Source organism: Symphalangus syndactylus, chromosome 4 (genome assembly GCF_028878055.3).
Source record: "Symphalangus syndactylus isolate Jambi chromosome 4, NHGRI_mSymSyn1-v2.1_pri, whole genome shotgun sequence".
Taxonomy (NCBI): Eukaryota; Metazoa; Chordata; class Mammalia; order Primates; family Hylobatidae; genus Symphalangus; species Symphalangus syndactylus.
This window is the reverse complement of record NC_072426.2, coordinates 146,348,938-146,363,897: the sequence shown is the minus strand read 5'-3', so window position 1 is coordinate 146,363,897 and position 14,960 is coordinate 146,348,938. Positions and strand designations below refer to the sequence as shown.

Here is a 14,960-nt window from a genome sequence, read left to right as displayed (position 1 = left end):
AAGAAAGAGGCCCCTGAGAGCTCCCTTGCCCCTTTCACTATGTGAGGCTGCAGTGAGAAGATGTTATCTTTAAACCAGAAACTCGGGCCTCAGCAGACACTGAATCTGCCAGCTCCTCCATCTTGGACTTCCCAGCCTCCAGAACTGTAAGAAATACATTCCTATTATCTGTAAGTTACCCAGTGTGTGATATTTTGTTATAGCAGCCCAAACGGACCAAAATGCCTAGTAATACACATGTTTAACTTGTACCCTCAGAAGAGAAAAACTGCCAGAGAGAATTCACATCAGTGCAGACAGAGAGTCTCAAATGGCTAAGAAATGTGCCTGACAACTTTTCAGAAATAAGACTATTAAAAGAAGGTCAGCTTGGAGTCTTACTGCGAAGTGAGTGCAAATTATTTGCTTAATGACTGTTTTCCTCTCCCTGAGGACTGAACCCATTGATAATTACCAAGAACACAGTATTTGCTTTTGGATTTATCATCTAGAGCTATGCAAATAGCTTTAATAGATCACTTCTTTTCTTAAAAGTTCCTTAGAAATCTCATTAAGAAGGACTAATCCTGGATTCAGTTCTTACTTTAATAAGCTTGTGGGAAAATCAACAAAAACACACAGGTACAGAGAAGAACAAACATAATTAAGGGGTTAAAAACAAGTCCCCAAGGAATGAGTGATCTTGCTATTTTGAGGTACCTCCATACAACTCATATGGGCTTTGCTCTGGGTGAATGACCCTGTAGTGAGGTATAAAGTACCACGGAGAATGGAAGGAGCAAAGGCCTACATATTAGAAGGCCTGACTCTATCTAGTCCTGATTCTGCTGTTAACTTGCTAGCCCCTTGCAAGCCCCTTAACTCTGAGTCCTTCAGTTTTTTTCATAAGGATTACAATATTATCTACACCAGAGATTGTTATAAGTGTGGAGTGAGATAATACATATAAAATTGCTTAGAAAAACAAAAGCAATAATGCAAATAGCATGTCCATCCATCATCTATCTATCATCTATCTATCTATCTATCTATCATCTATCTATCTACACCTTACCATAATACTGAGAATTAATAGTGTGGTTAATAGGCCATGTTGGAGATCTACTGTTTTGAGTTTGGAAAAATATAAAATGACTGCACTGATTTCAAATAAATTTTTTAAATTATGAAAAAATCATTTAAATTCGACTTCATTCAGCAAAGAGATTTAGGTGGATATAGAACTCTTGATTACAAAGCTTTCATTAAGTAAATTGTAAAGACCCATATGAATGCAATACACAGTCATCAAGAAGCTGATTTTGGTCTGGTCCTGTTTGAAGGGAAGGAATAAGTCAAGTTGATTTCTTGTAGACTGTAAGCCTTAATAAGCAAAATACATTTTCTTTTCCTACAGGAGTTATAAACAGGCACATGGGTTATAAACAGGATGAGTATTTAATTTATTACTGAAACTAGTACACTTTTAAGAGTAAAAGGGGGCCAGTCATGGTGGTGCGCACCTGTAATCCCAGCACTTTGGGAAGCCAAGGCGAGAAGATCACCTGAGCCCTGGAGTTTGAGGTTGCAGTGAACTAAGATTGCACCACTGCACTCCAGCCTGGACGACAGAGCAAGACCCTGTCTCTAAAAAATAAAAACAGGCTGGCATGCAGTGACTCAGGTCTGTAATCCCAGCACTTTGGGAGGCCGAGGTAGGTGGATCACTTGGGGTCAGGAGTTCAAGACTAGCCTGGCCAATATGGTGAGACCCTGTCTCTACTAAAAATACAAAAATTAGTGAAGCGTGGTGGCACATGCCTGTAATTCCAGCTACTCGGTAGGCTGAGGCACAAGAATTGCTTGAACCTGGGAGGCAGAGGCTGCAGTCAGCCAAGATTGCACCACTTCGCTCCAGCCTGCGTGACAGAGCAAGACTCCCTCTCAAAAATAATAAAAGTAAAAATTAAAATGAAAAAAACAGTAAAAGGGACATTATTAAAAATCACACAGGACAACAAGCATAGGCATAAAGTGACATAGGTAAACCCAGCACCTAAGCTGTTTAGTTATGAATAGCTCCATCAAGGTGAGTAAAGTCAGAATAAACTCATCGGCAAAAAGATTCTGAAATATAACCAGCCTTTCTGTACTGAGGTCAGTTGGAGCACCGCGTTGGAAGGAGCAAAGAAGGACAGCAGAGGCCTGCGGAAAGCCCAGGAAGCTATTGTGCCTTGGGCAGAAGCAGGCAACTTCAGGCAGCAGGGATGGAAGAAATGTTTCCAGGTTTCTCTGAAGTGAAGCATCAGACATGTGCCTGAGCTGTTGTCTGCCGAGAGGCTGCAGTACCAGACACACCAGTCTGGTATGTGAAGCTCAGAGATGAGTGACTATGAATAAAAGCTTCAGGTCAATGTCAAGTCTACAAAATAGAGTTGCAAACAGCTCCCAGTTCTGCAAGCAAAGGCTATAGACATAAATCAAAGAGCAATCTTCCAATGTCGGCAGTGCGGGAAAGACTGGCCACTTGTCACACTTCAGTGTCCTCAGCCACCGTTTCACACATGAAGAGTAATTACAGTTGGTGGTGTCATCTGAGAGGAATGATGGCAGGAGCAGGACTGGTCGATGAGGTGAAGGGAGAGAATGAAGCGTGCCCCATATTGAGAGATACAATTTACTTATCTCCATTTATATGTACTCCCAGAATCATAGGGAATCACTTAAAAATATTTTCCCTTTGAGGCATTCTTTCTCATGATTTATAAGAAATGCCTTATTTCCAGCGTATCTCCAGCATGTGTTTATGGAAGCACGTTGCAGCCTCATAATCCTGCCAGGGTAACAAGCTTAAAGACATTTTACTAAATGAGTTTTTAGGGATAAATCTACATTCACAATGTCATATTGTTAGGATGATTCTAAATTCTGAAAAAATATAACCTAACACTCTTCCTCAGGGGAGGGTCAGGAGAACTGCCTTGTTCTAGGGGAGATTCTGCAGTAAGACAAGAAGTCAAAGGCACATCTGGCGTAGCCTTATCAACTTTCTTCTGAGTCCTTAGGTGTGTGATATCCTGGGCCAAGAATGTCCCACAGTGGCAGGTGGGGCCCTCTATGACTGCTGGATAGCCGGCTTTGTAATCAAAGTGTGATTGAATTTTTTTTTTTTTTTTTTAAGACAGGATCTCACGCTGTCACCTAGGCTGGAGTGCAGTGGGTACGATCATGGCTCACTGCAGCCTCGACTTCCTGGGCTCAAGTGATCCTCCCACCGCGGCCTCCCCAGTAGCTGGGATTACAGGAATGTGCTATGACACCCAGCTAATTTTTTTTATTTTTTGTAGTGACGAGGTCTCATTATGTTGCCCAGGCTGGTCTTGAACTCCTGGGCTCAAGTGATCCTCCCACCTTGGCTTCCCACAGTGCTGGGATTATAGGTGTGAGCCACTGCGCCTGGGGCACTAATTCTTTTGATGGGTCAGCCATAAACTTCATAGTGCTTATTTTTCCAAGAAAGTATTCTTTTTTTTACTATTTCCTTATGGAGATATTTATAAAAAGATTGAAATACTAGTTTTTCATCTGAGAGGAAGAAGCACAAAATATTAATAGGTATTTACTTATTTATATTTGGCTATCTTCTTTTAAAACATTGCTCCTAAAGGAAATGATGTCAAGTGTTGGCATGAGTTTCATGTTTTCCAAGAAACATGAGAAGAATGGGCCTAACACACTCTTTCATTGCTTGTAAGTCCATTTTCATTTTCTGTTATTCATTTATTGCATAAAGTTTTAGGTTATCGATTCATAAAGCAATTCTGGAACTTGCATTACTCCCTGAGGCTTCTGATACAGTGAATACTTTTAAAAACAGTTATGTGATCATATTAATGTTTTTAAGTAAATACCAGTAGACATAGAAGCCAGTACATTGCTATTGCCAGGGTATTAATCCAGCCTTGAAAAAAGTGTAAGTCCTACATTTAGTTCATGATTGCTTTAAAGCATTGCTTTTTCTTTGTAAATACATAAAAAAGATTTTAAAAATTAATTATTCTGGCAAAACCATGTCTTATGATGAAGAAGTAGCAATTTCCAAGGCCAGATTATGATTTTTCCTCCCATTCTGATAAAAGGGTAGGTCAGTACTCTACTGTCCAATTTATTTTTATTTATTATTATTATTTTTTTGAGACAGAGTCTTGCTCTGTCGCCAGGCTGGAATGCAGTGGCATGATCTCGGCTCACTGCAAGCTCTGCCTCCTGGGTTCAAATGATTCTCCTGCTTCAGCCTCCCTAGTAGCTGGGACTATAGGTGCACACTACCATGCCCAGCTAGTTTTTGTATTTTTAGTAGAGACAGAGTTTCACCATGTTGGCCAGGATGGCCTTGATCTCTTGACCTCGTGATCCGCCCGCCTCGGCCTCCCAAAGTGCTGAGATTACAAGTGTGACCCACGTGCCAGGCCTACTGTCCAATTTTCAAATCATGTTATTTCCAGGAAAGAGAGTCTTTCTGAGGATTGTTCAGTCCCCTTTGTTAAATAAACATACCAACATACGTAGTTTTCTACTTTTCAGAATGGTAGTAGTGGTGTTTCGGGTAAACAGAGTCTTAACCTTCAGTGAAGTGGAAATGCCTCCTCAGATGTGCTTATTAGCAATGTTGTGCCCTTTGGCTTAGGGGTAGATTCTCGAGGCTTCATTTCATTCTATTTGTTTCCTGTTTGCACACATTTAACAGTTGCTTGACAGTTTAGAGTTTTAATTTTGGCCTTAATGTCTCAAGCATTCCTTAATTTAAAAAATTAATTTTTTATATTACATTTAAAAAATTTAATTTTTAAAAACTTTTAAGTTCAGGAGTGCGTGTGCAGGTTTGTTATATTAGTAAACTTGTGTCATGGCGATTTGTTGTACAGATTATTTCATCACCCAGGTATGAAGCCCAGTACCCGTAAGTTATTTTTCTTGATCCTCTCCCTCTTCTCACCCTCCACCCTCAAATAGGACCCAAAATATTTCATTATTTTATTCAGAGATCAAGAGACCAATCTTGGTTGACCTCTGTGTGTCACACCAAAATAATGCAATACATTCAGGCTTTCTCAAAGGACAGAGCCAAACATGTTATGGCTAGCTTTCCATGATTATAGCATCCTACAAGATCACTGCGAATCTGAGCTTTGCAGGGTGCAGAACCCAGGGTTGTCTCTTTCATAGAACTGTAAATAGCAGTCAGCTGTTTAATGACATAATGTGAATTTTTATAGGATCATCTAATTCTACAACAAGATTGCTCTCTGAACACTTGAGATAAATCTTCATTCACTCTCTGGAATTGTTCAACACACAGGTTAATTTCTCAATATTGATTTTCTCCAGTATGCATCTTGAATGCTTCAAGATCTCTTGACCTATACAAAATATCTCTGTGACAGAAGGTTAAAAAAATAGCTCTTCAAATTTATGACAAACCCACAGCCAATATCATACTCAATGGGCAAAAGCTGGAAGCATTCCCTTTGAAAACTGGCACAAGACAAGGATGTCCTCTCACCACTCCTATTCAACATATTATTGGAAGTTCTGGCCAGGGCAATCAGGCAAGAGAAAGAAAGAAAGGGTATTCAAATAGGAAGACAGGGAGTCAAATTATCTCTGTTTGCAGATGACATGATTGTATATTCAGAAAACCCCATTGTCTCAGCCCAAAAACTCCTTAAGCTGAGAAGCAACTTCAGCAAAATCTCAGGATACAAAATCAATGTGCAAAAATCACAGGCATTCCTATACACCACTAATAGAGAGCCAAATCATGAGTTAACTCCCATTCACAATTACTACAAAGAGAATAAAATACCTAGGAATACAACTTACAAAGGGATGTGAAGGACCTCTTCAAGGAGAAGTACAAACCACTGTTCAAGGAAATAAGAGAGGACACAAACAAATAGAAAAACATTCCATGCTCATGGATAGGAAGAATTAATATCATGAAAATGGCCATACTGCCCAAAGTAATTTATAGATTCAAAGCTATTCCCATCAAGCTATCGTTGACTTTCTTCACAGAACTAGAAAAAACTACTTTAAATTTCACATGGAACCAAAAAAGAGCCCGTATAGCCAAGACAGTCCTAAGCAAAAAGAACAAAGCTGGAGGCCTCATGCTACCTAACTTCAAACTATACTACAAGGCTATAGTGATCAAAACAGCATGGTACTGGTACCAAAACAGATATATAGACCAATGGAAGAGAACAGAGGCCTCAGAAATAAAGCCACACATCTACAACCATCTGATCTTTGACAAACCTGACAAAAACAAGCAATGGAGAAAAAAAAATTAATAAACGGTGTTGGGAAAACTGGCTAGCCATATGCAAAAAACTGAAACTGGACTCCTTCATTACGCCTTGTACAAAAATTAACTCAAGATGTATTAAAGACTTAAACATAAGACCCAAAACCATAAAAACCTTAGAAGAAAACCTAAGCAATACCATTCAGGACATAGGCATGGGCAAAGACTTCATGACTAAAACATCAAAGCAATGGCAACAAAAGCCAAAATTGACAAATGGGATCTAATTAAACTAAAGAGCTTCTGCACAGCAAAAGGAACTATCATCAGAGTGAACAGGCAACCTACAGAATGGGAGAACATTTTTGCAATCTATCTATCTGACAAAGGGCTAATATCTAGAATCTACAAAGAACTTAAATTTACAACAAAAAAATGACCCCATCAAAAAGTGGGCAAAGGATATGAACAGACACTTCTCAAAAGGAGACATTTATGCGGCCAAAAAACATATGAAAAAATGCTCATCATCACTGGTCATTAGAGAAATGCAAATCAAAACCACAATGAGATAACATCTCACACCAGTTAGAATGGCGATCATTAAAAAGTCAGGAAACAACAAATGCTGGAGAGGATGTGGAGAAATAGGAACAATTTTACACTGTTGCTGGGAGTGTAAATTAGTTCAACCATTGTGGAAGACAGGGCGGCGTTTCCTCAAGGATCTAGAACCGGAAATACATTTGACCCAGCAATTCCATTACTGGGTATATACCCAAAGGATTAGAAATCATTCTACTATAAAGACACATGCACACATATTTTTATTGCAGCACTGTTCACAATAACAAAGACTTGGAACCAATCCAAATGCTCATCAATGATAGACTGGATAAAGAAAATGTGGCACATATATGCCATGGAATACTATGCAGCCATAAAAAAGGATGAGTTCATGTCCTTTGCAGGGACATGGATGAAGCTGGAAACCATCATTCTCAGCAAACTAACACAGGAACAGAAAACCAAACACCACATATTCTCACTCATAAGTGGGAGCTGAACAATGAGAACACATGGACACAGGGAGGAGAACATCACACACTGGGGGAACATCACACACTGGGGTCTGTTGGGGTAGGGGACTAGGGGAAGGATAGCATTAGGAGAAGTACCTAATGTAGATGAGGGGTTGATGGGTGCAGCAAACTACCATGGCATGTGTATACTTATGTAACAAACCTGCACATTCTCCACATGTATCCCAGAACTTGAAGTATAATAAAAAAGAAGAAGAAAAAAAAATAGCTCTTCAAAAGAATGCTTGAAAAATCAGTAAAGATAATGAAATAACTCTTCCCCAACTATTAGCCTGGTAGTTTAACTAGACATTTTCATTAAGTTTCAGGGAGATAACAAAATCATGAACATGTATAAGAAGAGGGTTCATGTACTGTATTAAAGTTTCTGAATGTGAATATTACTTTAGTGGGCATCCCCAAGGAGGCATAGTATTCTCATCTAGTGACTGAAAATCTCAAGTTAAATCACAGTAATATCCAGAACCAGCTTGGGTAACAGAGTGAGGCAACACAGTACAAGATAAAAAACACAGGAATAGGGCTCAGAAGACATCAGCCTTGCCAGGAGTTGGGCCTTTCTGGGCTTTTGTGATTCATCTGAGGAAGCAAAGGGATTGGATCCTAGCAGTCTTCCCAGTTCTAAAATTTAATGCTCTAGATCCAAGATGTTATATAAATTTTTATTAACAGGAAAACCAACTTCAAACAAAAAGCAAAAAGAAAGCAAAGTTAAAACATTTTTATACCAAAAAAACTTGAGAGATACAGTAAACATGATTATTTTTTCCCGAGAACCACCTTGATACCTGTATTTTCTTCCCCCAACGTGATATTATTGAACAGTAAAAAATTGTTTTAAGGATTAAGTGTTCCATTTAGTTTTTGGAGCATTCCTTTTTGCATCCCTGAAATATTGTCCCATTAACAGAAAATGGTATCAGAAACACTTTATTAACTGTAATTCCTTTTATGAGCTTCCAAATAAAAGAACATCATTAATATCAACACTACAAAAGAACAAGAAAAAAATAAAAAACAAAAGCAAAACCCAAACAAGCAAACGAACAAATAAAACCACTTCTAAGCTCCCACCACTGACTAAACAGAATTGAAGTGAACCAAGCCATTTTCACATATCACTTGGAGTGTAGATTTATTTGGGTTTAAGAATCTCCTAAACAAATTACATCAACCTCACTCCATTTCCTTGCTTAATAAAAATTATGACTGGACAAATGTCAGACTTTTAAGATTTTAAAAATAATAGAAAAGTAAAAATAGATTTCCCAGGGAAGTCCCTCTCCTAAATCTTATATGGTTTTGCTGCTTCTGTGAAATCTTTCTTTGGAGTAACTTGATAGCATAGATTTTTGTTTTTGCTTTTGTTTTTAACTGGATTCATAGAAGGGCACTGAATTAGAAAATCAGTGGATTCATGGAGCATAAACTTTCATAAATAAGAAACCTTTGCTCTGAAAAAAAATGGCAAATATAAACGAAAGAATGGGAACACTGGATGTCCATTTCATTATGTAATTTAAGTCTTACATTAAATATTGCACCCTCATTTAAAAAAAAAAAAAAAACAGAATAGTATGAGCACTCTGAAATCATCTGCAGCACTTTTAAGGGTTAAACCTGTTGAACCCATTCTTAGTCAGAGAATGGCACCAAAGAGTACAGCTCACCCCTTAAGCTTGGCTAGTTCTAAACCTGTGATATCCTCAGGTTGTCAGAGCAGTCATGCACTCCGTTTTCACCCCCCTCCCACCCAGTTAATAGGATCCATTCATAGCTACTCACTACTGCAGGATTTGACCTGAGAAATGCTAGGATTTATTAGCTCAGCAGTTGTTTTGAAAAGTCCCTAAATTATCTTTGCCCTTGACCAGCAAGGGAACTGCTAGTCTCGAGTTCTCAGAAGCAGCTGGTGAGATTCTCAGCCAAGTTCTTCAGATGCAGGAAGTTCTTCAAAACAACCTACTTTGACATGGCATTTACAAATTTTTAAACCAGCCTTCCTGGATCGAGGAAATGTTATTCCTGACTCCTTCGACCCAGATGCTGGCTAAAATTTAATTTATAACCTGTAGATAATCACTCTTTCTTTCTTTCTTCTTTCTAGGAGCTGGCATAGTGGTTAAATTTTTCTAAAACAGTCATATTAATGTGTTCAAAAATCCACTGCTGAGTCTCAGCGAGAGGGTCACATCTGGCCATGAAAATCTTCTTCTCTGCGGGGTTGCAATCCATGCAGCTGTTGCTCACAGGATGGAATAATGTTCTGTCCTGGAGGAGTGAGGAAGAAAAGAAAAGGCTGTTGTAATACGTGGTGAATGGTTACAACCCAAAATATACAGAAGTAAGATATTTCTGTTTATATTTCAGTATATATTCATTGTGTAAACAGAACAGCTCCCAAATCAAACAATAGCAGGTGGAGTTGCCAATATGGAATGCGAATTTGTAGGCTGTATTGGCACTATGTAGGGCCTACAAGCAGGTTCAATTAGAGACAATAAATGTATTCATTCATTCATTCAATCATCCACTTTTTTTAAAAAAGCAATCCGTTCATTTTCTGCTCTGTGGTGAGCTTTTTGCTATCTGCTTAGATTTTGAAAATAATAAGTATATGGGGTTGCTTGTCAAGTAGCCAATAATGTAGCTATCTGGGAAGAAACACATACACAAAAAATTATATTTTAGTCCACAGTAAATAATACCCCCTGCTCACACGCACACACAATGGCTAGAAGAGTCATAATTCCCTCACACTGAATCTCTAATGGGAAAGAGAAATACAAAACAAAAAACAAAAACAGCAGTCAAAAGTGCTGGGTTCTCAGCTGCCCTTTTCAGAAGATGAATATAAGTTTGGGACAAGGGACACACAGGCAGTAGCTGAAAGTACAAATTCAATTTGCTAGCTCTTGAGCTTCAGTCTCCTCTCAGTCCCTTTATTGATACGATGCAGGTGTTCAGTGCTGCCGTTCTCATTGCTATCTGCAAAATGGAGGAGGCAACATTCATTTTAAAAAAGCCCCCAGGTACATAATGCAGATAACAGCCCAGTGAATGAAAATATACCACGGGGACAGAAAGTTTAAGTAGTGAGCAAGCTCATTATCTGAACAAGCTCTGTTAACACACACCCCCTTTTAATTGTGTTAAGTGGGGAAAAGGTAATGCTAAAAAAAAATTTCCGAACTAGTAATAAATTTTACCTCTAATGTTGTCTATAATGCCAGTAATACAGGAAAACATCCCCAAATCACTGCTTATATTTTAGGATCAAGTAATGTTTTATTATTTAGTTTAGGAAAGGTTTACAGGCTCTGGTTACCTTTATCTGAGGAATACTAAACTTGCAATGCTTTTAGAATTAGGACTTTCTCAGGCAACCTTTGTAAACATTTCTGGGTTGCTCCTGGATTTTAAGACTCCATCAACCAATATTTAATGTCCTTTTAGGATCCGGATGTTTGCATAGTTAAGCACTGCATGAAGGAAGAAAGAATAAGGAAGGAGAAAGGCAACCTGCAGGCAATTCAGTTTGCCTGTTTCTATTTTCAGTGTAAACAAAGAGCTGTGCCTAATACAAAGGCTTGCTATTCTCTTCTGCTCTCTTTATGAGTTTCCTGAGTTTATTGTGGATTTTACTTTCCTTACACAAAGAGGGCTCCTGAGATCTCCTTGCCATTTTCTTTCCCTCCTGCTTCATTAATTCCACCCGTCTCCGACCCCAGGGAAAGACTCTGAGAAACTCTCTCGTCCCTCTCCTCTGGGGTGGAGGAAGCAGCTTCCAGGAGGAAGGAGAATGCAGGCTGCAGCTCACTCCGCCAGCCCTTCTTTCTGGGGGTCCTAGATATTTTCTGTCCCAGATGCCTTCTCCCAGCCAGTGCTGTGGCTCCTCAGGCAGCAGTCTCCTTCACCATCTTCTCTCTTCTTCCCCAGCATCTCTCATGCTCATTCTCCCAGCCCCAACCAATAGTGAAGCTACATGGATCTAATATATTTAGGTCAGTTTTTCAAAGGGCACTCTTAAGCTGTTATAGTCATGAAAATTCTAGGTGACCTGCTACATTCTAATTCACTTTGTTCTATACACATGCACTTCTTGCCCCCTCTTCACTGTCTGTATTTTTTCCTGTTGTTACCTTTATCAATAGCTCATGTGGGGCTGGGTAGCGTGGCTGACGCCTGTGATCCCAGCACTTTGGGAGGCCATGGCAGGCAGATCACATGAGGCCAGGAATTCGAGACCGGCCTGGCCAACATGGTGAAACCCCGTTTCTAATAAAAATATAAAAATTAGCCGGGCGTGGTGGTGCACGTCTGTAAATCCAGCTACGTGGGAGGCGGAGGCAGGAGAATCGCTTGAACCCAGGAGGCGGAGGTTGCAGCTAGCCAAGATCAGGCCACTGCACTCCAGCCTGGGAGACAGAGCAAGACTCTGTCTCAAAAAAAAAAAAAAAAAAAAATGCTCATGTGGACCCTCCAGATGAGCACAATTTCCCCCTCAAACACATAACTTCATGAGAGTTGAGAAGACGAGTAGGACATGCTTCTATTCTCTTTTCTTCCCTAGCTTGTGTACCTCAGCATGCATGCAAATGCCAAACCAGACTTTCTGAACATTTTATTTTTTCGAACATTATTTTCTGAGCCATCAACTGATCATATTTTTCCAAATCCTATATTGGAACACATGCTCTGAGAAATATAGGTGTACTCCTGGGCTGAACCAAGTCAAGTATGCAGATATACCACTACCCTGAACCATCCAGAATGTTTTCTGTTCTTGTACTTCATGTTCTCATAAAAGTTGAAAAATTGGATTCCCTTCATCTGTCTATGTCTGAGAAGCTTCATCAGTAAAATGAGGTTGGGGGGAATTAGATAAATCTCTGGAGCCTCTCCTAGTCATAAAATTGAATGAGCATTTTATTCCAAAGGTCACTAGTGACAGAGACAAATGACGAGGTGTCAAACTAGAGACCATCCACAGTGATCAGTAGATCCACAGACTAATTGTTCCCTGGTTGGAGACAGAGCTCTGCTCACCCTTGTCTTGGTAGTGCCCAGCAAGTCCCGGAGGTGAAGCTTCTCGAAGCGCCCTCTGCCTTGCCCATAGCAAACATTTTCCACTTTTGACCTTGGGGGCTAAGCTACATCATTGCCATCTTTACGTTTCTACTCAGCTAAGCTTGTGAATCACTAAATGTCTTTCCTGGTGCTTTTCCTGGTTGGACTTAAGTCAGTGGATCAAGTAATTGTCTTTTGAATGTGGTCTTTGGTTCTATGACAGCCTTTCCCTCCTCTGCCCTTCACCTCAGTGGTCACAGCATTGATGGCTGTAACAGAACTGAACACAGTTTTTTTTTGTGGACTAGACTTCTGAGTGTTTCGGCAAGTCTGCTGTTCTAAAACAACCCTCCCTAAAGGACGACAGAATATGTCCTTTCTGTGCTTTTAACTAGATTGTTCTTTGTCCAGTCCTGGAGGATGGCACGGCCTGTGCTCTGGCTATTCACAGTGTAGTCCAGCAGTGCATTTCCATTTACTCCTCCCACTTTTCCTGGATGCCTACTCCATCTATTTTTGAGTTTTTCTGTTTGTTTGGGTTTTGTTTTGTTTTGCTTGAGAAAACTAGAAATCCTTGAGAGGAAATGTGAAAGTCTGAATCCAGGACTACTTCCTAATCAATGCTCAATACCAGTCGATTGGTCCACCTTGGCAAGTGTTGGTGCGCCTTTCCAGGTAGCTCATTGAAAGGGGTGCGTCTTTGTAGCAGGCCCGTGGACTTGATTGGCATGTGTGTGACACTTTGTGGCACTCACGGGTTTGTACTAGACTTTATTAGGTTCCATAGTCCTATGGAACCTAATAAAGAATGTGTGAGTTACAGAAAAGATTACGTGAGTTACAGAAAAGATTGTGTGAGTTACAGAACTCTAAAAGAATGTGTGAGTTACAGAAAAGATTCCACACTGGTCATAAAAGAACCAAATGCTAAAGATGCAAAGATAGTAAAATAGGTATATGAGTCCATTATGTATAGGAAGGTGATTCCAAGAATGAAACTACCACATGGGGGGTGGAGAGACAATACAGTCCTGGGGAAAGTGCTTGGATTTGTGGCATAGGGGATTTATCAAATTTCAGTCCTGCTATGTAATCTTGGACAACTTGTTTAATTTTCTGAACCTCAGGTTACTTATCTGTAACATGTAAATGACAGTATGCCTCACATATTTATTTTGAGGATAAAAAGAGTTAATAAATATAAAATCACTGGCATAGTGTCCTGCCTATAAGTAAATAACTAAGTAATAGTGATTCCTCCCTCCCTTTCCACTACTTTATTTTCAGTCAGGGAGCATCCCTAGTTCTAAAAATCAGAACGTACCAACCATCTGGTCTGAGACCAGCTATTTGACACCAAATTGTGTCTTCTGAAGTCCTGGCAAAATAGAACTTTCGAAAGTTAGCCTCTGCCTCAACTGGTTATCCAAATTGATGCAATAGTACCTCCCGTTTTAAGCAAAAGGATTTATGGAGCGAAGGTATCTATGGCTCTGAAATGAGCTCTTCTGTGCAATTATGATCAGATCTTGTATCTGATCTATGTGTTTAGGTCGTTTGCCTGGAAGATAACATTAATCACATCAGTTGAGTTTGACAAATATTTATTAAGTGACTTTTATTTTCTGGTATGTATAAGGAGAGAGCATAGAAAGATAACCTAAGAGGCACCCTCTGACCCATGACATAGGGGAGACCAATAGGTAAACAAGAAATGTTTGTAGTAAGCTAGGCATGGTGGCTCACACCTGTAATCCCAGCACTTTGGGAGGCCAAGGCAGGCGGATCACCTGAGGTCAGGAGTTCGAGACCAGCCTGAGCAACATGGAGAAATCCCGTCTGTACTAAAAATACAAAATTAACCAGGCCTGGTGGTACATGCCTGTAATCCCAACTACTTGGGAGGCTGAAGCAGGACAATTGCTTGAACCTGGGAGGCGGAGGTTGTGGTGAGCCGAGATCACGCCATTGCACTCCAGCCCAGGCAACAAGAGTGAAACTGCAACTCGAAAAGATAAAAAAAAAAAAAGAACATGGCACATGTATACGTATGTAACAAACCTGCACGTTGTGCACATGTACCCTAGAACTTAAAGTATAATAAAAAAAAAAAGAAATGTTTGTAGTAAAAAAGTGTCAATGAGATTGTAGATGAGGGTCAGTAGAATATGAATTAGGTTGTTCTAGATTTAAGGAAGAACATATGAAAACATATATAAAATAATATGTATACTTATGCATTCAATTTATTCAACAAAAAATATATTGGGCACCTGCTATTTGCCAGGCACTATTTTAGGTGCTTGGAATATGAACTTAAAGAGACAAAAATCCCTGCCCTCCTGGAGCTTCTTTTCGAGAGGTAGGGGTGAGGTTGGGGCAGTGGGGGCACAGACAATGAGCAATGAACATAGTATGTAAACACATAGCCTGTTCAGAGGTGACATGAAAAAAATCAAGGCAGTCAGAAGGACCTGGAGTGCCAGGGGTGGGGCCAG

The 14,960-nt window shown here is 39.8% G+C and overlaps 1 protein-coding gene across 3 annotated transcripts in view; it reads right to left on the bottom strand.

The window, feature by feature from the left end:
• Positions 1–8,040: 8,040 nt before the first annotated feature.
• Positions 8,041–14,960, bottom strand: part of GALNTL6 (polypeptide N-acetylgalactosaminyltransferase like 6) — a 1,246,491-nt gene continuing 1,239,571 nt past the window's right edge. For all 3 annotated transcript variants that reach the window (XM_063638415.1, XM_055276416.2, XM_055276415.2), the window contains one exon: positions 8,041–9,663. In XM_063638415.1, coding sequence (XP_063494485.1) covers positions 9,496–9,663 — 168 coding nt within the window. In that variant the 3' untranslated portion in view covers positions 8,041–9,495. The remainder of the gene's footprint in view (positions 9,664–14,960) is intronic.